The sequence below is a fragment of the Cladophialophora bantiana genome (genome assembly GCF_000835475.1).
Source record: "Cladophialophora bantiana CBS 173.52 unplaced genomic scaffold supercont1.6, whole genome shotgun sequence".
In the NCBI taxonomy this organism is placed as follows: Eukaryota; Fungi; Ascomycota; class Eurotiomycetes; order Chaetothyriales; family Herpotrichiellaceae; genus Cladophialophora; species Cladophialophora bantiana.
Genome location: NW_015971580.1, coordinates 40,290 through 68,204, shown reverse-complemented (window position 1 = coordinate 68,204; position 27,915 = coordinate 40,290). Strand labels below are relative to the sequence as shown.

Here is a 27,915-nt window from a genome sequence, read left to right as displayed (position 1 = left end):
GCTGCCAAACTTCCACAGACCGGGGACCCAGGGTCATTTCGTTATTTTTGGCAGGAGTACAGGGTACCGCATTCCTCAGTCTGTCGCCTACTACTGCACACTATTTGGTTCAAAGTCGTTATCGAGCTTTCAGACCCGGCAAAGCCTATATAGTTGATTCACGACTTTCGGTATCTAGGCTGGCGCAACGAGAACGAGACGTCGGATGGTGAAGACGATCTCAAAACTGAGAAAGATAAACTTGAAGATACTATTGTACCTACTGAGCTTCTTAGTTTGGGATGCGTAGAATGAGGCCTTTACGTAAGCATTCTTCGGTCAATTACCCTGAAACGATGTGGACTTGATTTGTATATTCTCATTTTTGGACCGGTAGATTCCTTGGAGATCATGCATGAGGCCCTATTTAATGCAAGCGATCGGTTCCGTGGCTGATCGGTACTACGACATTCTCTGACTAGCAACATGGCGGTTCAAAAGCATGATATCACCAAACATTGAGCGAATATTTCAAAGACCTCCGCAACAGGAGTATCCTCCTTTTCCTCTTCATTTGTTCGATAACGAGTCTTGTTCATCCAAAGGGTTCGAATGCCAGCAGCCACAAGAATTGACATATTTTCGACGAGTGATTCAATGGCTACCCTAAATTTTTGAATGATGATAGTCACAGCTTGAGTTGGGGATTTCATTGAGCTAGACACGCCGAGGAGGTTGGTACGGCAGACTGCAATATTGTTCATGTAAACAAATGCTGACGCATTGGATCAACCCGATGTTGTTATGCGACACACGATCGACGACTTCAGGACTGGGATGGAGCTCCCTTTTTATTCTTGCTTGTTCGGGTCACAGACTCTTCTTTTAGATAGGCGGACAGATATTATTCAGCAAAGGCTTTGCCACCGGTCCGCTCCTTGTGGTCACTTCTCTCCTCGCTTGCTGGCCAGATATGCCATCTGAGGAGCTGCCACTCTGTCTCAGACTTGGATCCCAAGCTGATAATCGACCCTACGCAAAAGATCGACGAATTCAACACTGTAAAATCAGCATCTACCGCTAGCCTGATGCCTAGAGGAAGTCAACCACGAAGGAATGATATCTGTATCGTCCTCGAAACTTCCGCAATGTCATAGGTACAGAATAGCTGAATGTTCATCGGGGTTTTCTCTCCTAGGTTCGCTTTCGATCACTCTTGATTTTTGTCACATCCATGCTGGACAGCACGAAAAGAAGATCCTCCCCATGGGTAGGGTGCATGAAGAGTTGTGGCAAAGCCTAATTGCCTATTTGTCCTGGACCACCAGAGTCGCTTCCGACAGGTCCACTTGCTCTCTCTTGCGACCTCCTTGTCACCTTTGTCGAAGATCTCGCAGCGCTTTTAGGCAAATTTTGGAATTTCAGTCCCCTGCGAACCCTTTCATACCTGGGTCCAACTGTAATAACCTGGTAATTACAAAATACCGGTATCTACCAGTGAAGAGTTTGCAAGTGCAAAAGCATCGCCCTCGTTAGATGAGAGGGCTGGAGGAAGCGCCGTGGCGTTATTTGACCCTCTTTCTCCGCCCCAATTGTTACAAAGAGCTGCGGAAGAGGTACGGCCTATTCTTCTAGCAACTGTTCAGTAATTACATTCCGTGGGGTAATGGGAACCTTGCCTACCCCTCCAGCTGTTGTGATGAAGAAGCCCCAGGTCTCCAGTCGGCTTCTCTCAGGACAGCTGAAACAAGCACCTGCTAGCAGACAACACTTGGAAGTTCGAAACTTTCTGGATCTACGTACTTCGGTACGACAAATGTCTCATCTCTTTCCAGTTTCGTCCAGGATGATGTGCCATTTACTATCAACAGCTCTGCGGGGCATGAGATTCCATCGGTTAGCGGAGTGACAGTCTTTCCATCTACACTCGCTTTTCAACAGCAGTAAGGGCGGATATCCGAGGCATCTTGCATCCACTGTATGTCACTGGCCAGCTGTGTAGTATCTTAGCTTGGCGGTCCACAAGCCTGCATAAACGCTACGGGCGCTGTTCAGCTCCTCCGATGCGGGGGCATGATTTTCAACATCTTGCTTTCGAGACTAAGGGATCGTCGATGCGATGCCAAGTCGGGCTAGTAGGCTTCTCTTGAATGCCTCCTCTCGTTGCATAGAAGATGACTCAGGCCAGAAGGCGGGGTCTGGGAGTTGTGGCCCTTGTGTGGGTGTCATGATCTGGATAGCTTGAAAAAGGGTCATCATCGCAGCACACCATCGCAGCACACCAAACTCCACGCACCAAGTGGTGCTCTCTATATGCTGGTGAAGTTGAATGACCAGGGGGGCAGTCATTCGCGCATGCTCATTGCTGTTGCCCCCTGGTGGACCTGGACTAACTAACTACAAGTAGCCCCCGGGGGTGAAAGGAATCCGATCGTTGAATGTGGGATCTTTTCCACCCAAAAAGGACGGCGACTGGCTTTGGCTGAAGATTTAACACTGGACTCTCATTGGTAATGCAAGCCAGTAGCCAATTGAGCAACAAATGCGCTCGCTGAACAAAAGGGTCCAGGACTCCACTGCTTCGAGTGCTGGACATAATAAACCAAAAACACTTGAGTACACTGCCATCGAGCAGTCCTAAGACCCATTCAAAGAGATTTCATTGAATGAAAAGATGCTGAAAGCCACTCTCTCATGATATTTACAGACTGAAATTTTCTCCTCCCCATCGGCCTGTAAAAGATGGCACCAGATTGGAAGATGCCCGCGCACATCCCGGCGGTCTAGACTTTGAGATTGCGCGGAAACAAGGATTTAATACTAGGATACCCTGCTCCGCTTGGCAGAGCAGTTGATGGTGGTGTAGGTGGATTGGAAGGGAGCGATACATTGTTTGTGACAAACGGGCAAATCCCAGACCCAGACTTGCGTTTTGTTCCTTTTCCACAGTCTCTCCGTTGAGCGATGCCAACCCTGCATGAATGGAAAGAACTGCACCTCGCGCGACAAGGTCTGTGGACCCAAGATATCTAGAACGCTTCGCTCTCAGAATCCGTGCCAGGCTTGTGTTTGACAAAGATTGGTGGGTCTTGTGAAGATTGCGACCCCTCTGCCAACAATGGATTGGATGCAAACTGTGGCAGAGCTGCCGAATTTATCGAGCTGTGCTGTAAAAGAATCGAAAGGTATGTTGTCTCCAACTCTTTGGGGTCAAAAGCCCTCATGTCTTTTCAGCTCTGGGTCTGGTTGATATGAGATCTTCATCACAAATGTCATTTCTCTGCCCTCAGATGAAAAGCATTCCTCTTTGTCCATATTCGAGTTGATAATTAGTCGGATCCTGTAACTCCGCAAAGATGTCAAGCCATCTCTTTATTCTCAAGGTCATTGATCTGAGTCCTGAGGCTTTGGATTTCGTCTGCCATGTGCCGAAAGTTGATTTCAGACTCGTGAATGTAGTTGATAGCATCGTTGATCACGTCGGACTTCTTGCTAATGGATGGCTCGCTCATCACAACACAGTCCGAGGTCTCAGTCCGCGAGCGTATCCGGTGCTTCGCCTCGAGCAGTGCATAATATAGCTCCTTCAATTTGTTATTTACCTTGTCACGATATCTTCGTTCGATGATAGAATGAGCTTGTCTTTTGTCGCTGATTCTTTTCCTTTCCTGATTATGTGCTCTGGGACCAGTTCTAGAATCTGCTCGTCCACTTACACCAGAATTTGAGGATCTGATGCGTATTTGCCGACCATGAATCGTGTAGAGAGGGGTTGTATCAGTATTGTCATTGTGGACAGTCGGTTGCTTAGAATGTCGGGTAGTGTGGCCGATATCCTCGCACTTAGGTGACATTGGTAAACAACTAGTACTGTTCAGTAAATCGATTTGTGTGTTCTGTTCTTCCACGAAGTCGAAGTCATCTCCTTTGTATGGATAGTCATAGAGCTCGACAGGAATAAAACTTGAAGTGGCATCAGGTATCGCACAAGGAATAATATTCTCGCCAGCTGGGGTTAAGTATGACCCGTGATCGATGAGTTTAGTGTCCCAGCAGTTGGCTAAAACAATATCACTGACATCGAAAGGCATATTTAAGTCGTAAGAGCTCGCTTGATCTATTCAGTCGTTGGCCTTTCAGAGAGGTCTCACCGGTGTGGACAGTCTTTGTCATGCGGAATCTCGTGTGACACTGTCGATATCTTGAAAAGATCTAAATTAAATCCAAGGTTTTGGTGATAAGCTCGGCCGTACGCGACGCAATCTATGACTTCGACATATCTTCACATGTAGTTGAAGGGCCACTGTCCTCGCAGCACTCAGCATCAGGCATTGGACAATGCTAGTATGCTGGAATAGCTAGTCCGATTGGCAAGCAGGGGAAGAGATGCGGATCGCTGTTTGGTGTTACGGGGAGGTTGGGTGCCTTCCAAGTTATCCAATAACACGCTGCCTGAACTCAATCCACCTGCCCGCTTTGCATTCCCTGGATTCTCTGAACCAACTTCCACATGGCCATTTGCGCTCGGCGAGGTAGAGCTCTCGGCGCACAAGCCGACCCCCTCCCTGCGCGCTTCAGGCTGGCAAGAGCCATCGTCCGATGATGGTCGTTTCCTTATGCAACACAGCGTCGTGGTGACTTGCCATACCACATCAGGAATTTGGTGCGCAACATGCTATTTGGCGTCGGCGGAGTTGAACCTGATCCAATCATCGCTTCATCTCTCTCAGACAAAGCCAAACTTCAGCCTCCATGCTATGTTTGGCAAGGTGGCCTCGATTAAGTCGCTTGAAGAACCAGTGGTATGTTTGATAGCAGCTGAGCTGAAGTCACTAGAATACTGTAAGCCTGTAGAAATGTTTCTTGAGGGGCGTCATGTGAGATGAATGCCGACCAGACACCCTTATAGATCAATAGACAGTTAGAATGGCCAAGGGAAATGGGTGACATTTCTCCGGAACACTATCGCATCGAGTCTGGAACTGAGCACCAAGGAGTTTGCCTTGGGGATTCCGTGATGTCCAAGCAATGCAGGGTGTCTTAACAAAGATCACGGCCTGAGAATCTCATTTGTCGCCATGCACGGGGACCTCCGTAATTTGTTGACCAGGAGTCGTAAGCGTGGATTTTCATAGGTGAAAGCGAACCATACCCCTCTTCCCACGATGAACACCTCGCCTGTCGGCAAGAGGTGTAAACGAGGGGAATTCGTAAGACTGAAGTGGCCATGGATTGCGACCAGGAGCCGTCCGAGCTTCCCCAGACACAATCATGCGGTCATTACGTACAGATCGGTGTGACAAGTGGCACATACATGAAAAATCAAGAGTCGGAGAACGCCAGTTGGCGAAAGGCCCATATGATGGAGAACCTTTTCAGACTACCACGGAAACCTATTCCGTCCACCACTCCATCTTCATAATCCAATGCAGTAGTCCGAGCCCTGCGATGGTGACAACAATTCGTCGCTCCTATATTTCCTGAGCGGAACCTCTAAACAAAGAGAATGATCGTATACAGCAAATGGGGCTGAAATAGCCAGGATTCGCGAAAACCTCGCTTCAGAGATGGCGCCACTAGACCCAACTCCCAAGTAGTTAGGCGGAGGCCGCCACCACACAAGCGAAGTTCGGTTGTACCTTACGTTCCTGCTGGTGTCAGGCCATACCCATGCTAATTCCAGGCTAGCGCAGGTGAATCGGCGGGCAGCTCTAGGCGTTGACGGCCCAAGGTGCGCCTAGTGGCCTTAACTATAGGTGATCACCAGTTAAACCTCTGGGGCCACAACAGCCAGAAGTAGGTGGGTATGTGATCATGTCACATCACTGCAAAAACTCAAATGGAGGGCACCTCGAATACTGCTTCAGCTGTCGTAGTTGGCCACGCTGATAAGAGAACGAAACAAGAAGGGGTTAGCACTGGTGGCACGAGAAGCATCACGCAACATTTACTTTTGCCCCGTACTGAGCTCTGAAATAACAGTTCTCTGCAGAGCACGTGCACGAAGTTTTGAGACATCTTTTCCCATGCAACCGCTTATTTCAGAGGCTACAGGTGAGAAGGTATGTTTTCAAGCTAGATGTGGTAGCAGTGTACCATACAAGATCTATATAACGTCCTCTTGCTTTTAGGTCTCATTAGATATAATGAATCCGGTCAGATGAAACTTTCGCTATCTCTTAACATCAAGATTTATATGAAGTCATGCTCAAAACAAAGGACGAGGCAAATAGTTGCCGTCCATGTGAAACTCTAAGCAAACCGAGAAAGATACGAGCAAGCACGGTTTTCCTTTCAGAGGTTTCGAATCAGGCTTGCATTCATTCCAGGACCCCATATGGAGTGTCCATTTCTTCTAATCCCTGCAGAAGTTGGAGGCTCAACCCCTCCCATACGGAGTCTAGGCCTGCTGAAGTGGCGCATTCTCCTCAGTAGATAATGTCCTCATGGTCGTAGTTTCTCGAGTTTCATTGTTCAACTTCGACGCTGCCCCCCCCCGGGTTCTCGACATCCAGGTTTGTTACCTTAATTTTGCATTTCCAAGTGTGCCCTTTCAAGATGAACAACAAGTCAAGGTTCCCGTATTCACCCGGGTATCTCAAACCGTCACAGACCTCCCCGAGTCGTGTGCTCAAAGCATGCGACAGGTGCAGATTGAAGAAGACCAAGGTGAGAGGTCGGCCATTTGTAGACTCTGCCAAAACTGATATTCGAGCCAGTGTGATGGCAAAAGGCCGTGCAGCCGATGCGAAGCTGAAGACACGGTTTGTTCATTTGCGATGCCCAAGAAGTTTCGCAATGTTGTGCACCCCAAAGGGTCTGCTATGTCCGTTTTACATAAAGATGTGACTGATGAAACTCCAGATCTGTGGAGATGCTCTTGCAACAGCAGGAATGGCTCGTATCCGGTCTTCTTGAGCTTTACAGGCGTACACAGCTCGCCTGCGGCCCTTCAAACGAATTACAACTTGAGAGCAAGAGTGGCCTTCCTTCTGTTCACCATATTTTGGAGCAGCTGGGCATTTTGGAAGAGAACCATAGTTGTGTTGCTCCTGAGTCCTCAATGGCAGCAAGTCCAAGGCAACGTATCTGTGAGCCACCTGGCGATACATATAAGACGACACTTTATTCCGCAAATAATGATACTGCTGATGGTCACTACGGTATATTTAATAACGACAACGGATCATCTTATCAGGCTTCTGCGCCTTCAGTAACCGGTAATATGGATCAGTATGCTACATTCTTCGAATTCCACGGCACGGTTCAGAAAGCTCAGTCCGCGCTGTCGAGTCAACATTCGGACGCAGGACCCTCGTGGGATTTTGATCTTACATCAGGGCTGGATCAGTCCATTGGAGAGGTCCTGTCCCCCGAGGTTCAGACAGCCTTCGAAATTCCTCTGCCACCGGCGATCTATGGTGATAGGGGGTGTATCATTCCAGCAGAGACATTTCATCAGCACCTTTCGAGATCTCCTTTAGTGCAAAATACGCCAACGGCAAAACGCACGAATTCAACTCATCACGTCGCTGAGACACTCACTTTTCCAACTTCAAATGGTCTGGGCCGACTCCACAGGTAGACTTATATGTATCTATAGCAGCAATGAAAGGGATATAGCAAGATCCCTTCAAGATATCTGAAACTCCTAGTTCGACGTAGAGAGAATATTGTGAAAGTGATGTATATCCGAAATTCAAAGCACAACCATTAAGAAACATAAATAGCTATTACGGTGGGTGAAGGATATTTAGTAGGAATACTTTTCGCCTATCCCGAAGAGTATGTATGTTACAATGGAAAAAGCATAATATAGGACACTTACTTGTAGTAGAATTAAATTATGAAACTAACTACATCTTCTAATACACCTGGTAAGCCACTTCAAGGTAGTTCAGGATCATGCCCCATATCCATCATCAGTTTACCTTGGTTCCAATCCACAATCGGTTTACTCCTCTGCAACACAGAGAAAATTCAGACGAGGCCGGCCGTCGTTGTGGAATAAGATTTGTCAATCTCGATTGATCTGTTGATATAGAGAACCGAATCTGCCGAATAGAGAAGCCTCTTCGTCACGGAGCCCGTATGCAATGGTTTTCGTGGGATATTGTGCTGCCATAATCGAGATCTGCGCCTCGATGTAATCCAATCCAAGGCCTTCCATATTTCACAAAAGATGCAAAAACCCAAGCAGATACTGCAATAAACCCTCTCAGGCCGCTTGTTCTGGATCAAAGACACGATAGCTCGCTTGGATCTGCACTGTACGCGCTCTGTACCAGCTGCCATTGGCATGTTGTACCTGTCGCTGTCGCCCTTCTTGTCTGGGACTGTCAAACTCAGGATATCGATAGAAAAAGGCGGAGGAGGCGTACGTTGTATCGGAGCTGTTTGGATGATGCCGCTCTTTTTCGAGATCTTTGATTTATAACGAGTGTGAGTCTTGTATATCGATTGTTGGTTTTTGGCGGGATTATCAATTGGAACCCGGAAGCCGCTCTTTTTTTTCCCCCAAGAAGAAGCAGCTAATGAAGGATCTCGGGGGGAGGGGGGGGGACGCAATCTTCTAACTTCCCTACACCATCACCACTTCTCAATGGTCGAAATGTCCGCTAAGAGATCGCCTTCTTTGTGATGTGGGATTCTTATGTGGTGTACAAGGTATGTCGGTGAACTTCTGCCGGAAAATGATCTGGTGCCTGTGTTAGTTCCTGCATATCTATGCTTCAATCTATGTGCTTGTCATGCCGTTCCGTGAATGATTTCTACAGATTTTCCACATCGGACAAGCTCCTAGGTAGCCTGAGGTCCCATGCGTCATCTGGAGCTCTTGTATAATCCGCTTAGAGTGAAGCCAATAGCTCTGCCTCAGGTCAAACGGCTATCCGTAGCTCTTTCACATGGCACAGACGAACAAATCTGCTCACAAGGAATGTCTCGCTAGATCTGCCTCATGCCAACGAAGTTTCTGCCCCTGCTCATCTTTAGACGAGGTGCGGCCTGTAACATAAGCCAATAGATCGGACAAACTTGGAGGAGCTGGGCAGACCGTGCCACCCGCACTTCGCTGCTCCAGCTCAGGGTTCTCAAAAGGCATTGGCGGTACTCGTAGTATATGACGGGACAGGGGTTTGGCCCCGCGCCCCTCGGAAAGTCTCTTTATTTTGACGTAAGAATACGAAGCGAACGGGAGGGAAGAGAGTGCACTAAGTGAGGTTTTTTTGAGCGATGTTTTGCAGTCACTTCTGCGCACTTAGCCAGAATGAGCAAGCCTGATGCAAGGATTTTCGACCCACCATACGTCCTCCTGACCTGTTGGTCCTCCGAATATATTACTGGAGAAATCCGGTCATACCGACGCTGATTTAAATTATTTGTACGTCCCGTTTTCCGTCATGTAAATTTCAAACTTATTCTTTTATAGTCCTGGTATTCAAAAATTACAATATTTAAATACCCATGTTTCAGAATTTCCAAATAGGCGATGCTCTCTTCTGTTGGTCTCTTCCAACGCACTCTCCAACAAGCGCACACCGCTATCTAGGCAAGTTACCTTAATCAAACGATTCCAAGCAACATAAAGTTCAGACCAAGCCTGGTGGTGGTAGGTTTCGGCCTTTAAAAGATAGCTCACTTATGGCACTGAGAAGTAGCATAGGCGGGACTGACGGTATCTGCCTCAGCGGATCGGTTCCCTTCCTGCGGCCGTCGAATTTCCCTATAGATTGAGACTGAACATGCTGTAAGAATTTGTCATAGAGTCACCTCTCTTTAATGTCGACGGTTTGCCTCGGAGGCTGATTAAGAACAGGCTGTTCCCTCTTTTTTTTCCCCGTATACTGTCCTTTGCAAATCTATTGCTCATGTAATTTCGTCTTCCGAAACTCAAGTACAAAGGAAGTTGGTTCTTTTCTCAGAGGATGGTCTTTCCAGAGTGCTCTAATTCATACGCACGTTATTCGTTGTTAATTTCAATAATTTTTTATTGATGCTGGGGTTACTTCTTGGCATCTCAATATTTTTGTCTTTCTCCCGCCCAGGCCGCCCGATTGCTCTGCCCAGAAGACAGAGGAATATGATAGAGCATAGTGAATACTGCTTAAGGAGCCTTTAATCAAGCCTTCCTCGTCGTCGAGGTATGGTAGTTTCTTATCATTCTCCAAATATACGTAGGGGCGAATCATAGAACACATTCACTATGAAAGGATGGAGTATTTAATTAATCCTTCTGTATAGATATATATATAGTACAACTTTAATAATTGTAGATAAACCGAAATCAACGTAGAAGCTTACCAGAATCAATATATACCTAATCTTCAAAGCTACTTAGATGTTATAGCCCTTGAGAAGGATAGCCGGAATACGTATATTAACTCAAAAAATGGGAGTTCAGTTATAGTCCTCGTCCCCCTATCTGCTTTCACGCTTCTGTTGTTCTATTCGTCGGTTAGCAGGGAATCTTTGCAAGTGTTTATTCGTCAATGCAACCTACCGGACTTCAGGTCTGCTGACCTTTTCCCTATGGACATGACGGTCCCTTGTGCATACGTAAAGCCCCTATTCACCGGTCAGAACACTTCTTTGGGTAAAGAATATCACAAACCTACACAAAGGCCGCTTCCAAGCCAGAGGAAAGCTCCTATGAAGATGAAGGCATTGCTGGTCCTCCAAGTCGAACAATTGACGGTGCCAATAATAGTTTGATTTGCATTGGTGATGGGAATTGTGCGATACCAGCCTCCCCAATAGTAGCCCCAGCTAGTCCAATACCAGCGTGAATGGCATCCTCCCGATGATGTGAGCTATTAAGAGATCAGTATAACCGGGCAACGAGTTGTGTTCAGTGGGTGTAGTATTAGTGGCTTACATCAACTAATAATCCAAAAGAGACGATCCAACATATGAATAGGGCGAAGTCGAGGGGAAATGCCCAGAAGGAGTATTTCAATGGAGGCATAAAAACAAGAGCAGCAAGTATACTAATGCCGGCAATGACTTGTGTGTATATAATACGGCCATTTGCGTGGGCGTTCGCGTCATCCAGGAGGTGAAGGTAATAGCCTAGTATACCGGCCACAATCGCAGCACAGATGACCTCGCCAATGCGAAGGCAAAAAGAGGCAACCTGAGATCCAACTCCCATGGTGCAGAGTAGCAGGATATAATAAAGTCGATTTTATGTTGGAAGTGAGTGATCGCCCGTGTGGGAATTTCTGAGAATGAAAAAGATGGAGGTGGAAGGAGGATTTAAAGAGAAAAGGCAGTTATTTAACATCCCCCTTTGGCTTTGTAAATAGATATCATACGGGAAGTATTCTGCGTCTCAAGAGTCGCGCCTCGTCCTTTAACTCAACCCCCTGCACAAAGGCCGTACAACTACTAGGGCATCTGCAAACTACTAAAGTTAATCACCATTGGTCAACTAGATTTTAGCCGATCCATTCCGGCCCGGGGGAAGTAAAATCAACGCTTTCCTGGGCCAAATGTTATTGAGAAATTCGTTGGACCTATCAGCTAGCAGCTTCGAAGGAGTTAGATAAAGCACGGACCTGAAACAAGGCTTTTTAGATACAAACCTCCCGCCAGGCTCCGGCGAATTGAAGCTGAAACACGAAAATGGAAGCCGAAGACCTCTGGCCCGTGGGCTGCTCATCGTATCTCACCCAAGTCTTCGATTCTTGTTCTAATATTGTTCCAAAAGGCACTCTTGAGACGTGGTCACTAACAGTTATCCTCAACCGTAGGATTGCTTTTATATGTATCGTTTAAATTAGCTCGCGCCTCGTTAATGAAGGCATGATCATCACTGTTGAAGTGATAATCTTGACATCTTTGTCTATTGCATCTAAACTAGCCTTCAATGGCGCCGATTGATTTTTTAAGGTACGGAACTTATACTAGGCGAGACGGAGATTCGCCTAGCACCAATTCTGTTCAAAGCTCTTCAACAAGTCTTCCTCAAGCAAGCAGTCTGGCCCCAGTATATGTTAGTGCAGCCTTGGTTTTATTGCTCTTAGCAATCGGGTAAGCTCAATGATAAATACCTATGACTTCTATTGTTCGATATCTTAAGCACTGAAGAACTAAATGCCGGTATATTTTTGTTACTGATCTTATTTAAGACTAATTACGTTTAGGACGAGGGAGTATTTGAGAAGCAGACGTGAAAAGCAGCTACAAGTCCAGCTATCTATTGAGCAGAGGCAAATGGAGGACGAATTTCTCACCACCCTTCCTCGTGTCGTGACTCTGGGAGTGCATCGGGGTTCCCAGGGCTTAGCTGGCTATCTTGTCGTTGAGTCCAACTGTTCATCAATAACCGAAGAGGACACAACCTGGTACGTTGAACAGATGCAAAGAGTTAATTACTGTAGCTCATCTAAGTTACTAATGCTGTGGCGGTTCCACGCAGTCCATTTTGCCTGGACACGATTCACTCAGAAGACATGATTAGAAGACTACCTCAGTGTAGCCATTTCTTCCACCAGAGTTGTTGTGACGAGTGGATTCGAAAAGAACTTCAATCTCAAGGGAAGTCCAACCTTAGAGCGACGAACTTTGGTCAGCTGGGTCTGGGTCTACCTTTCAACCATTTTAAACTGTTTTGTCCTGTCTGCCGCATGGGTTTTGCTTCAGCCATGAGCTGTAAGCTTGCGGAGCCAGAAGCTGTACACGTATGCAATCGATAAACCTACGACAGAGTCGTTAGTCCCAGTTTGTTGTGACCAATATTTGCAGGGTCCAGCTGAAATAGAAGATTGGCAAGGATATCTGCCCAAAGGAGTGCCGCCCGGTGCTAGATGTTGGATAGGCTGGTGGCGTTCTGCTCCGCCTACAAAGACCGCTGGATCAGGAACCTGGGCAGTGCTTGTTGGGCGAGAGACGAAAGAATCGAGAGTATCCGAAAGGGGCTCAAAATTCCTATTTGAAGTCCTTAGTATGGAGCTACTCTACCTAGATTCTTGAAAAAGAAAGATCCAGTTAGTTGAGTCTGCCTGTCAGCTGGCATTGGCATGCAAATATGGATCTGTGAAGGCTACATACAATAATCTCCGGAGCTAGACTCGCAAATCTCAGCCAGAGAAATTCACCTTCCTAAGCGCCACCCGCGCTTGAGGCGGTTTCTCAACAAGAAGGGCCCCGTGCCAGTGGACCTCGTGCCGAGGATTCCCATACCGACCGTTGAAATAAACTCCCTCTCTGGCTTTGAAGAGCATCATTTCCAATGGGTTTCTCCAGGTAACAAGTAAACTTGGATAGTGAGGCGGAGCATAGAGACATGCCAACGCTAACCAGCCGATGGCTATACGTTGCAATTTAGTGTAAGAGAATGTTAACGAGCGAGTCCAGCCGAACAAGGAGGTAGCGGACTGGCCCGGGCGGCATTAATTTTAAACTATCCAGGGCGTACCGGAGTCCTGCCCCGTCTACGGAATTTATTATATCCCTTCGAGGACCATTCTCGCCCTGATAGCAAGACAGACAACATGGAACGCAAATTGCATTGAAATGAGACGTCAGTCCACTATATGGTTATACCGCAGTCATAGGATGATCAAAACCCACCGCAAAAACTTCGGAGAAGAAAATCCAACAAAAGAATGACAAAATCAAAAGGGTCGCCTTTTCGGACGCTAGCCTTGACCCTTCGCTTTTTACGCCCTCCTGTGTTTGGATCATCTGCGGTTCGTAGAGCGGAGGAGATGTGTCGTTGATGGTTCCATTCCAACAATACTTCACGAAGCAGTCCTGGCAAACGACTGGGACTGCCACGCCAGTTGTTTCGAGGCTTCTAGAGAGGATAGCGCATCCTACACATACTGGCCATTCTGAATCAATCGTGCCATTTGCCATCGTTGCGACGTCAAAACCGTTCTGAACAATCGCGTTGCGCTCTGAGTTGTTGTACTGGAGGTCAAACGTTGAGACATTAGAAGAATAAGAATAGGGAAAGTTCGGGAGGTAAACAATGAGCGGGGCATCTCCGGTCATATTTGTCAAGTTGCAACCGAAAAAGGTAGGCCTCGAATTTAATCCCAAGTTGACGAATGTGTTCTGGTCTGGTATAGAGGGAAAGGTCGTGCCATTCGCAAACATGGAGTTAACGCTCCGCCGGTAAGTCGCAACCAAGCTTGTACCATTTGGCCAGTTTGTTTTAGTGTCCGCCGAACTATCAATAGCAAATATCACATCCACTTTTCTAGCCGGCTGGATGAGTGGATGTAAAGGTATGTTCTGGAGATCTTCACCCCCATCAACTAAGAATAGAGTCCGTGAATCCGCATTAGGATTGGTGTCGATGTTATATTGGTAAAATGGATTCGGCGAATATAGCGACACGTCGTTGTTATCCTCATTGATTTCAGCGAGAACTTTGGTGATCGCATTTGCCAGTATAGAAGTGTCGTTCGTCCCGTTAAGTATTAGAAAAGCCTGATTGAAGAGCGATGAAGAAGTCCCCATGACGAACCCGGCGTTGTCAAATCCTCGGACACAGGTTGCGTTCTGTTGTAGCTTTCCTGAGGAAAAATTTGACCCAATATACCTTAATGGAACGAAGCCATTGCCAGTCGGATCAAATGTTCCAAGTTCCCACGGGTTGAATTCAAAAATGGTGGTATTTGAACCTCGGGGTAATATGTGAGCCCTTGAAACGATCGGATATCCAGGTATTTCGCGATACTTACTTATAAGTAGCTCTCCTGGCGCTCGCTCATCCGCTATAACAATCGGCATCGGCATTTCCCCATCCATAAAATCCGGCATCACAGCTAGAGATGACCACGTATAGCTAATGCCCCCATCCACAGCATTGATGAGCTGATATGACAATGCTCGACCCCTGTACAAGGTCAGCCTTCGTTAACAGAACATAGACTGAGCCAAACCAATAGTCGGTAATTGAAGTATTGAAACTTGCGTTTTCTTTGTCACTCACAGCGTCCACTAGTGTTTTATAATAATGAGACACTGAGGGTGGTCCTTCAAAGATAGAATTTTCCAAATTCCACACAGATGCCATATCACCACTCAATAATGCTGGTATTGTCGTGAAGTTGTTCATATACAAAGATCCTACTAACCAGGAGCCGCCACTGAGTCCAGAGAGGTATGTAGCGGATTGCAAAAGGCCTCCGAGATAGCCAGCATCAGTGGGGGCTTCTCCTGTTCGTGAGTCAAACGCAGCGATTGCTCCAGCGCCGTTTAGCATAGCCCTGTAACCCCCTCCTGAAGCAGCGATTGCTATATTAGGCCACGCTGAAATGTTTGCTGCCTGGTTTCGAAGATACTCGGGGGCGTTAAAGTCGGATATATTGATCCTGCTGAGCAACTCAACTAAAGCTTCTTTGGCCTTTGGGCGCCGTTTCAAGAGCCATGATGTTTCGTTTGGCGACAATGCATTCGCGCTGCGCACAAAAGGTTCGGGGGATGGGCAATCACCTCCCTCTGGTGCATATCCATTGGGTGCATCTGGCAAAGCTCGCCGAACAAAGGCATCGATGAGGCCAAGCGTAGTCAAGCCTCTCGGACAATCCCAACTCAAGCCTATCTAGGTTGTTAGTAACCAATTCTCGGTTCCATTAAAGGGGCAAAGATTCTTCACTTTGAGAGAATAAACCGCCCGCAAGCCAAATAATGCTGCTGAGTATCAGATATTTCATTTTGGAGTCTAACTACAGCAGTAGAGTAGCAATATGGGAGAGAGTTCAATCTCCGACACTCGACTTAGTTATAGATATATAAATGCTAAAGTATTTAACGTTTTCCACCCCTGAGAATATATAGCACCTTTCCTAGCTAGTATTTGCGAAAATCTGAAAGCTTATATGTCTATCCTGTAACAAAATTTCTATTCATTGATCCCCTCGAAACACCTAAGCGCCTGGAAATTGCGGAGGTCTATTGTTCCAGCTAGAGATCTGTACGGCTGGGAGAGAGTCATAATGCTCGTGTTGTCGATTCAGAGGTTGAATACTACTGGCGTAGGGATATATCTAGATGACTTGGATCCGGCGGATATCCGGCGGATCTCCTTCCTGAACGTCTGGAAAGTTAACTTGAGGAACCTTGGTTTATAAAACAATTTTGGCCTGTAAAATAAACGATTGTAAATCTAGTGCACCGAGAATCACTAGTACCAAGATGGTGTGTTCTGAAGCAATTGGGTGGGAGAACTGTGGAGAGAGGATGCCTCATAAAGGCAATGTCATAGTTACGAACATTCAGCATCGCCTTTTAGGTATTTTGCTAATCAACTCTGCAGCACTGCTCTCCGTAAGCATAAGTCACTAAATACTGCGAGGGCACTTACTATAGCGCAGCCGTCAAGGGGGGGGGGGGGGGGGGTGATTTTAGGAAGCACCTGGCGGAGTATTTAATGTTCTAGACCTTCAAAACCACGACCCCAATCCCCTAAATTTGGCTTCAGGGGCATGCGACCGGCAGGCTTTCTCTCAGCCATTTCAACTTCAACTTACCTGACTTATGCTCTCGAGTCTCGAACGTGAGAACACATCTTCGCTATGTCATCTAGAGATTCACTTCCCACAATAAATCGTTATATTACAACACACTCGACCTTGGGCGAATCCATCCTCGAAACGACGATCCCATCAAAAGCTCTTTGGCGCGAGGCTCCAGAAGCGTCGTTCTTCCTCGCCTATACTACCAAAACTTTTCCAGTTGTCCTGAAAGACGACGTGGACCTTGACGAATATACGAATACATTCGCATCTATACCAAAATTAACCATATCTGGAGGTACAGTTCTCCGTGTGATGGACCTCGGTCCCGGTATCTCCTCACCCATGCACCGAACAGTAAGCGTCGATTACACTATTGTGTTGGAAGGCGAGGTAGAACTTGAGCTGGATTCCACAGCTACACAGGTTATGAAGAGGGGAGATATATGCGTACAGAGAGCCACTAACCACGCATGGAGGAACATGAGTGAGACAGAGTGGGCGCGCATACTCCTTGTTCATATTGACTCCGAGAAACCTGTGGGAGATGGGAAAGAGCTTGGAGCGAGCATACAGGGTATGGATGTTTTCCCAGACTACCCATGATGCATCTTATCTCATAGCACAGATGCTTCAAATAGGGTTCATCTTGGCGAGACTGATCAACGTAGGCCGTCTCTAGGAAAAGATCAAGGTGTGAGAGCGTCCCTTTTTTAAATTTGGCTCAGGTGTTGAGCTGACAGTGGATATACTAAAGTTGTATTCCTTGAGTTCGTCTCTTGCTATTCTAGCTTTATTCACAAAAGAGATGCAGCTCGTTAACCCAGTTTCGCATCCACCCATCTTCAGGGAAATTACTACCAAGAAATTCAAAATCTGGAGTGCCCTCTAGCATGGGTTGGTCACCTATGTTGTTTCGCGTGGTCGTAGACGATTGCGTTTGAGCATAAAACATCTGTGGCATATTTTCATTCCCATGATGCACATTTTCAATATTCTGGGCGGCCCGAAGCGTCCTATCTACCGAGCATTCAAGCGCTGCGGTAATACGGTCGTAATTTGTCGGGACATCCACTCCATAGGGACCGAAGAGGTCAAGAGGGCAAAAAGAGAAAACATCCACTGATGCGTTAGCGCTGAGCCGTGCCTTCGGAAGCGGCTCTTTGGATTCCAGCGCTCCGCGGATCTCTTGGATGTTACGCAAGTTGTTCGCTGCAGACGGCCTGGTCGACGCAAGTGTTCGGAAACAACCCTCGAGCGTGTCAAGGTTGCTCTTGCATTCTTCCCGCAACGATGGAATCCCGAGGCAAGAAAGCTGCGGGATAGCCGTGACGAGCAAATGCCACGCGAAGCCAGAGCTAAGAGAGCAGGTGTGCCCTCGAAGTTCCATTGCTTCAAAAATACGAAAGCTGAGGTTCGATGCCACAATAGCTGGCGAGCTGGCTGATTGGACACAAAAGATTGATTGTGGTCGATAAAGGATAATAATCGTCGTCAGTAAGTGTACATGTAACTGAGCCAAGTCGAACGAGTAGGGTCTTGGGATTCCGGTTGGTTGAACAAGTAGGAGGGCGGGGGGTAACGATCGCACCCAGTCCAAAAGCCGGAGGCCCACTTCGTTCTTTTCCACGGATGGAGGATCGTTCTGGCGAGTAAGCAACTGGCATAAATCACACATGATGCCTGTGATAGAGACATAGGAAACAAAAATCTGCGCGCGAATATCACTAGGATCTGGAAAGTCGTATATCGACGGCGGCTCAATGCTGCAGTCTGCCGGGTTGACGATCCGAGGGCGTCCATGTGCAGATGACATGATACTATCCCTTGCCTGTGCAAGGTAGGTTAGGTTGCATTAGCTCCTCAACATCCTGTTCTCGTCATTAGAACTCACATATAAAGTCCACCAAACCCTTCGTCTAAGTCCTTCCTGGCTGCTGCGTTTGGTTGACTTTATATTAAGGCCCATCTGTTGGGCCAAACCAAGAGCGTAGCTGCCCCAGAATCTTGGGTGGTCGGTGGAGATGTCATTTGGCGCGGCTGGTGCATAGAATTGCATCAAACACAACGCCACAAGTAAATTAAGCGGGTTTCGTTCAGCACCTGTGTCGATTATTGCTTTGATGCGGCGATACTGTGGATGGGCTGGCAGCGTCATATCACATTCAGGCTTAGTTGAGGTAGCAGCAAGCAGAACGGCTTGCAGAACCAGCAACGAGATCTCCCTCAAAGACGTGTCTCCGGAGGCCATTCCATCGTCCACCACTGGCATCCAAGTCCAGCACTTCTCATAGAAGATTTCAGAAAGTGCTTGACGGATGGGAATTGATGGAAGTTCGAAAGCCTTGTAAAGTTCAAGAACTTTAACATCGTTCTCGGTCAAAGTATGTTCGTGTGACTGACGACCCCCGTGAGAGTGGTCAATCCCAGGGAAGTCATCTCCTAAAACGGCGCGCCGTGACAGGTAGGACGAATTGTAGAACTGGTCAACTTTAGGAGATGAGGCTGCTGCGATGAGATCAATAGGACTCGCAGCTGCAACACAATGGTGGACAAAGAGGAGCGATGTTGTGGGCTTTTCAGCTCGAAATTGGGCTGTTGACGGGGCAATCGTATTCCAATTCTGCTGCTGTTGCTGCTGTTTCTGATTGACTTGTTGGTAAAATGAATCTGGAACAACACTCCGGGTATGACACAGAGTTCTGGCTCTCTCTCCTGGTTGTGGTCGCGGTTGGGTGTGGTCTTTCCGTCGTCGTAAACGGGGTCTGAAGGAGCGTTTATTCTAGACCCTCTGCACGAAGCTGTAGCACTTACTTGCAAGGGAAGCCATGCTCGGCGCAGTTGGAACATATAACGGAAGCGCCATTTATATCACACCGCACTGTCAGCGTTAGCGCTGGGATCGTTCGAGCTTTTCTCCTAAGCTTAAGATATAAAATCCTTTGTACCTTTTCGAGCATAACACGCTTCGCATGCACGGGTATGTTGCGTACGAGTATATATACTACTTGGGTTGTAGCTTTTGAATGTAGCCATACCTTAAATTGAAATTTATCTCACTATAGAGCCGTACATTGAGAAAACAATATTAATATTTGGAAAGGAAAAAGAAAACCCCTTAATTTTGCTTGAGAGGAGTGCGGGGAAAGTGGGGATAGGAATAGCACGCATTCGCAGTCTTGATCCTGCCCCCGACATCGGTAACCCCTAATTGCCTCCATCTTCCCGAACTCTGCTTGGCTGTTGCTGACCGTGAGTTGTCAGAGGTCAGCTCGCAGATGTGTCTTTACAATAGTCTCTCGTGAAAGCACTGACCAGGCTTAACTAGCGAGTAAGCTAGCTGCCTATCACCCCGGGAAGCTATATATACTTACCATCCTCTATTACGTACAGAAATTCTAGTGAAGCACTATTATTTAGATATTTTATAGCTTTGATTTGACTCCATCTTTCTGTATGTCCCGTTGAGCCTGCTTCCACATCTTACGTGTGTCCACCATCATGAGCCACAGATGTTGCATGTGGTTCATCTCACTCTTCTGGGCACCATCTAGAAGGGCTTCGTACGGGGACTGGTCGCTTCTCGCTAGTGCGCTGTCGAGCTCAAATTCTGTGAAGCCATACGCGTTGATGACATTCTGTGCGTGTTTTTCTGCTACTTCAACAATAACCGCGTCGTACGCCAAGCGTAACGAGGCACGGTGAGCAGCTGTCAATGTGAGAAGTGGACATTGCACGATATGAGCCGAGGTCATGATGGAGAGGGAGAACTAACAGCAGGCGAGAAAGTTAATACAGCCATCATCTCATCTGTCAGAATGGAACATACGAGTTGCGCCAATACTACCATAGACTCTTTGTAGAGCTCGCCACTGGGTATGTTGTCAACAGCTTCCCAAAATCCTTTCCAATATATGAAGTCTCCGTGTGCCATTGTCAGTGCATGACAAGCATAGCTGGTATCCCGACCTGCCTTCGTGTCTTCCATGTGCTGCTGTACAAGGATGGCCACCTGCTGTTCGAGTATAAAACTCTGCGCATCACGCATTAGCAAGTCTGAAGGTGATCTGATACACAGTGGCTGTGGCGAAGTGGCGTCGCGCAGAACGGAAAGGTAGGAGAACGAGGGAAGAGATGATTCGGTCCCGCTATAAACTGGTTAGAGAAATCTCTCAAGTAATGGAAGTAACAAACGCTTTGAAATGTTTCAAAATCGCCCTAGGTACTTGTTGCGCCACAACAAAAGTTATCGCCCTCATAGGTCACGGAATTGATAGAATTAGCGTACATCCTGCCAAACCCTGAGAGGGCACTGTAACCATGACCGCCGCATGCAATTCGGCAAGTTTCAACGCCATATCCGGTAATCTCAGTTGAATAGTCTTTAGCACCAACAGTTTGAAGGTGGAGATCTTCCAATTGAGATATTTTGTCAGTCCGAAGGTATTTTGCAGTATATTCATCATATGCGCGTTTGATGGCTTGACCAACGACAACAAGCGCAGTTGCCTTCCGAGGATATTAGTGATAGAACGCATTTAGCTTCTGATATCGAATCTTACCTTGGCGAGGAGTGGAAGCAGTCGATATCGCACACTCGCATAATTGAACGCCGGAGCTTCCTGGTCATTTCCGCTCCTCGAGAATTGCTTTCGAAAGGTGGTGTAATGATAAGCAACAGCCACGGCTTTTAGCAGGTCCCAGCCCGTGATCTCTGCCATTAGAGCGCGGACCGTCACCATTGAACGGTATGAGTGCTTGAGATTCTTGGGCGGGACATAAGTACCGTCTCTGAGAACTTGTACGTTTCTAGCCAGCATTTGGTTTCGAGGAATGCGGACATTGGGAAACCTAAGTGCACCGTTATCTGTTCCCAGCATACCCTGGAATGCCTTCGGGCCGAGCTCGTAAATCTCACAACCAGGCATAAGCTCCTGGGAATCAAGGTTGCGTAATTGAACCAGGAACAGATGATTGCCGTAGTCCTTTTCCTTGATAATCAAGCGAGCCATAACAATGCCAAGTTTAGCTCACACCCCGGTTGCTCTGATCCAGTACTTCGTGCTGCTGAGCGTAGGCGAGTTGATCAAAAACTCGTCGGTCTCCGCATCAAAAGTCGCAGTGGTTTCGATGCCTTTGACTTTGGATCCATAGCCCAGCTCGGTCTGGCAATACGAGCCGAAGATTTCAAATCGTTCGGCCTTCGGGATCCAGATTTCTTTTTGTTCATCTGACATTTGCCGTTCCAGATTTGACAGGAATACTATAGACACAGGTTAATCTCTCAGAACGATCTAGCGTTAGCCGCAGAGCATGCTTCTAAATTGTGGTTGAACCGGCAACATATTGTCCGTCGTTCTGATTGCTTCCATGAAATGACGATGTGGCCAATTGTTCTCGAACTTGAGCCTGATGAGCTCGCGACTTTGCAAAGCCGCGCCGGGTCCACGCATCTTGGCGAGCCAATGATGGAGGAGTGACAATCTTCTTGTCAAAGAGAGGGTCGCCGATCAAGACTTTGAGCAAGGCTTTTCTTCTTCGTAATTTTTCTTCACCTCCCCACAGAAACAATGTGAAAGCTGATTCCTCCGGCTGTACGGGGATGTGTCGAGACATGATGGGAGCCTGAATATTCTTCGACTGCCAGCTACGTATATAATATGCAAAAATGATTTGAATATGATTTACTTGGCCGCATTACAACGGCATCTCCAAGATCACGGGCCCTTTGTGGCTGGCGATGCATTATCTCCCCAGGCTCTGGCGCTGGACGAGAGGCCGGGAATTTCTGAATCAAGTAATCCCCAGGGACCCGCGCGGCAATTGTCCATTTCGACTTCCCCCTTCTCCGCATTCCCATCCGTGTCGGACCAACGAGAGAGCCGCGGATTATCTGTCAGCCATCTGAACGGCACTGTGCTGCCCTCACCGAAGCAGAGCCAGAAATAACCACATGGCCGTGGGTAAAGTCAGCTTGAACTTGCAGGAGATTTCCAGAGCGAGAGAACATGGGCTACCAATATCTCACAGTTGAGCGTAAAGGCGATATCTTCATCATCACACTAAGGAAACCTCCTGAGAATCGTCTTAATATTGCTTGCTGTCAAGAACTTATTAGAGCATATCACTCCATTCAGAAAGCGCTGGGCCAGGATGCCGAAGGGGCAGTTGTATTGACTGCAAGCGGTGCCAAATTTTTTACTACGGTCAGTCTCTAGAGATTAATGATAGCTTTTACCACCTTCCACAACTCTAACATTACCCAAGGGACTTGATCTTGACGAACGGGAAGGCAACGTGTTTGCTTCTAGCGACGGCTTCTATCCCGTAAGTTGGCGAACCCATTGGCCAGAGACTATTCGTCTAATGGCAATACCAGCTTCTAGCCACCATACTTGACTTTCCCTTCCCAACAATAGTATGCATAACTGGTCATGTCATGGGGGGCGCTTGTCTTCTTACCCTAGCTCACGATTACCGAGTCATGAACTCACAGCGCGGGTATTGGCAAATGCCCCCTGTGAATGCTGGTCTTCACCATGATGGAATGGGGTCACTGATTCGACTGAAGCTCGCGCCAAAGGTTGCGAGAAAGGTAATTCTGGAAGCGCACAGGTACACCGGAAATGAGGCATTAGAGGATGGGATAGTGGATTTTATTGCCTCTCCTGATAAGATGCTCGAAGAAGCGATTAAGATTGCAGAGCAGTGGAAGGCAAAGGCGAAAATGGGAGTTTATGGCTTACTCAGAAACGAACTATGGGGCCAAGCTCATTCTGCTTATCAGGCAGCGAGCTATGTCCACTCCAGACAGACATCACGGGAGCCAAAAGTAAAGTTGTAGATATATCCTCAGCACCATCACAATCTATAATATCAAATGTAGTGCGACAAGGATCCAATCATTTCACCCAAAAAGCTGCTGCGGATATCATTCAAAGTCTATTCTCGCGGTTCTTAGATTCCCATCGTTGCACATCTTGATGTCCTTCAGAAGGAAACAGCTCCTTGACAAGCACCTTCTTAACGACCTTCCCTGTGGCATTTTTCTTAAGTTCATTAACTACACGAAGAAGCGTCGGCATCTTATATCCTACCAGTGTAGTTCTCAGATCGTGTCTAAGCTTGCCTAAAGTCAAGCTCTGTAGTGCCTAGACTCGTTAGTTGCTGAGAACGTGGGTTGGAATTCAGCGCGTACATTTGGTTGTAAGACCACCGCGGCAGCGACCCTTTGACCAAATTCCTCATCCTCCACCCCGACCACCATGGCTTCTGCAACATACTCGAGACCTAAGATTTCTCGTTCGATGTCCAGAGCTGAGATTTTGTAGCCACCACTCTTGATTACTGAAAACCTAGTCAGTTCCGATACGGTGCATCAATACGAATTTCTTACTGTCAATGGATGCTCGACCCAAAATAAAGTAATACTTCCCTTCCCGGCGGGCAATATCTCCGGTCTTGAAATATCCATTATCATCAAGAGCATTTCTTGTCGCTTCCCCATCAAATAAATATCTGCATCTGTCAGTAACCTATTGGGTGACACTGGGTGCAGCGTACTTTGAGAACAAGATGGGGCTTCGCATGAGCACTTCTCCTTCATCCCCATTGGATAATTTGAGATCAATTCCAGGGGCTTTTTCTCCAACCGACCCATCTGGTACTCCTTCTGACCGTGGTGTAACAGTAAAGGCATTCCCGAACTCGGTACCACCGTACCTTGTTAAGATAGCCCTGCCTCCTCTTAATTTCGTCCACTTCTGCTGTAGAGGCCGTGGCAGTGCCGAAGTGCCACACAGGAGAGCCCTGAATTCATTTATGCCTTTGACATATTCCTCTAACTCTCTCAGCGGTAAGTTTGACAATCGCTGTTCATAATGTGTCATCAAGCGCATGTAGATGATTGGCACTCCCGAAAAGAATGATAGCCCGCCTCGCCGGATTCGCTCCCATGTCCATTCGACATTGAAGCCACCGCTGCGGAACTCGATGCATCCTCCACAGTACAAGAAAGGAATCAAAGTGACAGTTACCCCAGTTGCATGATGCACAGGCAAGACATGCAATACTGCATCACCTTCCATGATCCCATGTTGGTCGCTGAAAGAAGCCGCCACATCGTAAAAGAAGCCGCGTCGCTTGACTCCACCTTTAGGCGGCCCACTAGTTCCCGAAGTGAAAATGACCAAGCCCGACTTATTCAGGTCGAAGTACGCATCTGATGAAATTTGAATTTGACTTGGATCCAACGGCTTCTGCATGATATGTGATGTAATCTGAATGGCACGGAAGCCCTCATTCTGTAGTTTGCGGACTATTGATTCAAGGTCCTGTGCAAGGTGCACGCTGCGCTGTGCAACAAGAACAGCTGAAGACTTTGATTTGGTAGCGTAGTACGTTGCTTCTTTGGCGGGCAGATCAGGAGCTCCATTTTTTTAGCCCAAAGGAACGTCTAGAGCGAGAGAAGCCACTCACAAATAGGTACAATGACAGCACCCAATGCCATCAGGGCAAAGAAGCCCACCACAAATTCATAACCACCAGGTCCAAGTAGGTTAATGAAGACTTCCTCATCTCTGTCAATTTTCCGGATAATTGTGGGTGGCAGCGTCTGTCTCAAAACATTTCGGAGATGGAGGATGTCCGTCAGGAGTTGAGCGTAGTCGGCTGTATATCCGTAGGTGAGATCCTTTATGGCTACGAGTTTGCGCCTATAAGACCAACGCAATAAGCGGCCAAACAAGAAAAAGTTAGGAAAGACGTTGGGGCCTTGGTGTTTTGGTACCCATTGCGCTCGATCGTCGGGAAAATTGACGTTGTCAATGGTAGCCGGTGAGAGATTAAAGGGAGACCCTGCTAGGTCGTCCGGACGTACTGACATGATGGCGATATAGCACCAAACCGTCCTCGGCCAACTTTGGAAAAAAAAAAAAAAAAAAAAAAAAAATAGAATAGTTGACTATCGCCTGTCACTTCCAATTCAGCCTTGTCGCTTCAGAAACAGCCGGCATCCCATGAGGGGTTGACATACATGGGAGATATGACAGTTTCAATTATTGGAAATCCCCGACGCCGTCAACGGATCCGGAAGTAACTGCCGTTCAAATTCCGGAACCAACCATTCTGGACCTTTTACATCCGGGGCCCCATATGGGAACAGCAGACGTGCAATGTAGCCTCCACACTTCCCAGCAGACATATATGAGGAGGTTGACTGATCGGATGTGGTGTGACCGTCAGTTCTTGACTCCATTCTGCGAAACAGCGCGTTCTCGGTCCAAGTACACCGCCAGACGCGAACAAAACTGTGTCAATGTTTGGCTGGCAAGCTGCGAAGGTCGCTGTCGAGGCTGAAGGTATCTACATTGGAGGATGGGGTCTGCAAAACGTTTTCTGGCCGAAGCGTATGGATGGTCACCACGGTGAGTTCGGCAGACAATCCAGAGTGAACTCGATGGAAAAAAAGCTGATTCATCGATAGCAAGTAGTCAGGATAGAATCGAGCATGTCGTAGCTATCCAGGATTGGGACGCAGACGAAGAGCGTAAGCTTGTGAGGAAACTTGACGCACGAGTTCTGTTCCCTTGTTGCATTATATACTTCCTGGCATATCTTGATCGAGCGAATATGGGGTTTGTGAACGTGCTCCAAGCTGGTAAACCTAGCAGCTTCGAGGAGACCTTACATCTCAAAGGGGCAGACTTCAATTGGGTAATGGTTACCACGACTAGTTTCTTGCTATTGGATGCTGACTAGGACCCAGGCTGTATCCGTCACTTACTTCATGGTCACCGTCCTCTTGATTCCATCGAATCTCCTAATGAAGAAGTTCTCTGGGAAATTTTACTTTCCAGTGATCATGATTCTCTGGGGCACAATTGTCATGTGCATCGGCGCAGTTCATAGCAAAGCCGGCTTGCTTGCTGCGCGCTTCTTCCTTGGGGTGCCTGAGTCTGGCGTTGTACCAGCCTGCATCATGTACTTTTCTTTCTGGTACAAGCCACATGAACGAGCATGGCGGATTGGTATCTTCCATGCCGCAAACTCCCTTGCATCTGGCGTCGGAGGCTTCCTAGCTGTCGCGATCGACCATGTAGGTCATGAAGATGGAGTCATTGAAATACATTGTTCTGACGCGAAAAGCTTAATGGAAGAGCCGGACTAGAAAGTTGGCGTTGGCTATTCATCATCGAAGGAGCAATGCCGTGAGTCCGACTTCTCTTTCCCCTAGATTACCTCTAGTCACTTAGGTATTAACTTTGTTGAAGAATCGTTTGCGCAGTGCCCGTTCACTTCCTCCTGCTTACTTTCCCCGAAGACTCGAAGGCATTGACGGAGAGAGGTAACTTACGTTGCCCAACTGCTAATGCGATTTTACTTGCTGAAGACTCTCAAGAACGTTACATTGCCATCAATCGTTTCGGCCGAGGTGCCACCCGAAAGACAGACGTAACATGGGACTGGCCAGCATTTTTCAATGTCATGTCTCGCCCATCAACATACGTTTTCTTCGTGTCGTACCTATGTTTACTCATCGTTGCTGTCGCACTTGGGACCTTCTTACCAACCATCTTGAAAGTCGTAAGCGACTTTCAACCCACCTTTCCTATGACATTCTCACTGATTGTCTTAGTTTGCCAAATTTAGCAGTACTAAAGCCAACGAATACAGCTCATCGGTCTATTTCGTGGCGATTGTCGTGTATGCCTTCTGGAGTTGGCACTCTGACTGGACGCGGGAGAGAATTTGGCATTATATTATTCCGGCAGCCATGGCTATTCCGTGCTTCGCGATCTGGACCCACGTGGCAACACAAAAGAGCTTTGGCAACATAACACCAATCCAACTTTATGGGTTGGCGTACCTCGGAAATATGGTCTCAATTGCGCAGCCAGCAGCTCTAGCGTACCGAACGTCAACACTGTACGGAGCGTCTGAGCAAGCTATCGGGGGAGCTACCGCCATAGCTTCGCTATCGATTGCAAGTATCATCGGACCTCAGGTAAACCGCAACTCGTTTCAAAGAATCAACACAGGAGCTGACTCTTACAGATTTTCCCGAGCACAGACGCTCCTTGGTACTTGCCGGGCTTTGCTGCTGCGTCCTCCACCATTGCATTCACCATCATCAGCTTTGCAAGCTTACCGTTGTGGCTGATGTGGGAGGCAAAAAGACGTAAAGCAAAGACTGGGCATGCCATGCCTCTACGAGCTATGGAAGACGCAGAACATAGCACCATTTCGGCCGCCAACCTCGCCCGTCTTTATGAACAAAAGGCATTGGAGGAAAAGCGAGTGCTGGATCTGGAAAAGCCTCGCCATATTGAAGAGATCGCAGATACAAAGAGTTGAAAATGAACCTGCACCTAAGTACATAAGGAATACGAGGCCTACGCAGTTGGCACGTCATACCGGTCTGGAGAAAGGAGATTGCGTAGCACCCTTCCAGGCCATCACTTAG

At 47.5% G+C, this 27,915-nt stretch overlaps 10 protein-coding genes across 10 annotated transcripts; 3 read left to right on the top strand and 7 right to left on the bottom strand.

Moving 5' to 3' along the window:
* Positions 1-3,338: 3,338 nt before the first annotated feature.
* On the bottom strand, positions 3,339-4,070 carry Z519_04352 (uncharacterized protein; the record flags this gene model as incomplete). The annotated part of the gene is made up of 1 exon (XM_016762098.1): positions 3,339-4,070. One exon carries the CDS (start codon positions 4,068-4,070, stop codon positions 3,339-3,341), a length of 732 nt encoding a protein of 243 aa, XP_016621045.1.
* Positions 4,071-6,537: 2,467 nt separating this feature from the next.
* On the top strand, positions 6,538-7,564 carry Z519_04351 (uncharacterized protein; the record flags this gene model as incomplete). The annotated part of the gene is made up of 3 exons (XM_016762097.1): positions 6,538-6,648; positions 6,699-6,796; positions 6,844-7,564. The coding sequence occupies 3 exons, from the start codon at positions 6,538-6,540 to the stop codon at positions 7,562-7,564; spliced, it is 930 nt and encodes a 309-aa protein (XP_016621044.1).
* A 2,844-nt stretch (positions 7,565-10,408) lies between these two features.
* Positions 10,409-11,131, bottom strand: Z519_04350 (uncharacterized protein; the record flags this gene model as incomplete). The annotated part of the gene is made up of 4 exons (XM_016762096.1): positions 10,409-10,424; positions 10,481-10,545; positions 10,596-10,790; positions 10,856-11,131. 4 exons carry the CDS (start codon positions 11,129-11,131, stop codon positions 10,409-10,411), a joined length of 552 nt encoding a protein of 183 aa, XP_016621043.1.
* A 2,390-nt stretch (positions 11,132-13,521) lies between these two features.
* On the bottom strand, positions 13,522-15,650 carry Z519_04349 (uncharacterized protein; the record flags this gene model as incomplete). The annotated part of the gene is made up of 4 exons (XM_016762095.1): positions 13,522-14,615; positions 14,676-14,830; positions 14,877-15,534; positions 15,593-15,650. 4 exons carry the CDS (start codon positions 15,648-15,650, stop codon positions 13,522-13,524), a joined length of 1,965 nt encoding a protein of 654 aa, XP_016621042.1.
* A 1,594-nt stretch (positions 15,651-17,244) lies between these two features.
* On the bottom strand, positions 17,245-19,281 carry Z519_04348 (uncharacterized protein; the record flags this gene model as incomplete). The annotated part of the gene is made up of 4 exons (XM_016762094.1): positions 17,245-18,282; positions 18,346-19,095; positions 19,134-19,216; positions 19,266-19,281. 4 exons carry the CDS (start codon positions 19,279-19,281, stop codon positions 17,245-17,247), a joined length of 1,887 nt encoding a protein of 628 aa, XP_016621041.1.
* Positions 19,282-19,876: 595 nt separating this feature from the next.
* Positions 19,877-21,463, bottom strand: Z519_04347 (uncharacterized protein; the record flags this gene model as incomplete). Its single annotated transcript, XM_016762093.1, has 4 exons — positions 19,877-20,221; positions 20,281-20,599; positions 20,740-20,960; positions 21,014-21,463. 4 exons carry the CDS (start codon positions 21,461-21,463, stop codon positions 19,877-19,879), a joined length of 1,335 nt encoding a protein of 444 aa, XP_016621040.1.
* An 18-nt stretch (positions 21,464-21,481) lies between these two features.
* On the bottom strand, positions 21,482-22,067 carry Z519_04346 (uncharacterized protein; the record flags this gene model as incomplete). The annotated part of the gene is made up of 2 exons (XM_016762092.1): positions 21,482-21,714; positions 21,788-22,067. 2 exons carry the CDS (start codon positions 22,065-22,067, stop codon positions 21,482-21,484), a joined length of 513 nt encoding a protein of 170 aa, XP_016621039.1.
* Positions 22,068-22,459: 392 nt separating this feature from the next.
* Positions 22,460-23,295, top strand: Z519_04345 (uncharacterized protein; the record flags this gene model as incomplete). Its single annotated transcript, XM_016762091.1, has 3 exons — positions 22,460-22,657; positions 22,719-22,778; positions 22,831-23,295. 3 exons carry the CDS (start codon positions 22,460-22,462, stop codon positions 23,293-23,295), a joined length of 723 nt encoding a protein of 240 aa, XP_016621038.1.
* A 91-nt stretch (positions 23,296-23,386) lies between these two features.
* Positions 23,387-25,335, bottom strand: Z519_04344 (uncharacterized protein; the record flags this gene model as incomplete). Its single annotated transcript, XM_016762090.1, has 5 exons — positions 23,387-23,602; positions 23,650-23,798; positions 23,848-23,969; positions 24,015-24,879; positions 24,930-25,335. The coding sequence occupies 5 exons, from the start codon at positions 25,333-25,335 to the stop codon at positions 23,387-23,389; spliced, it is 1,758 nt and encodes a 585-aa protein (XP_016621037.1).
* A 432-nt stretch (positions 25,336-25,767) lies between these two features.
* On the top strand, positions 25,768-27,806 carry Z519_04343 (uncharacterized protein; the record flags this gene model as incomplete). Its single annotated transcript, XM_016762089.1, has 8 exons — positions 25,768-25,876; positions 25,936-26,165; positions 26,218-26,547; positions 26,598-26,659; positions 26,723-26,796; positions 26,851-27,035; positions 27,088-27,456; positions 27,507-27,806. 8 exons carry the CDS (start codon positions 25,768-25,770, stop codon positions 27,804-27,806), a joined length of 1,659 nt encoding a protein of 552 aa, XP_016621036.1.
* Positions 27,807-27,915: the final 109 nt, after the last annotated feature.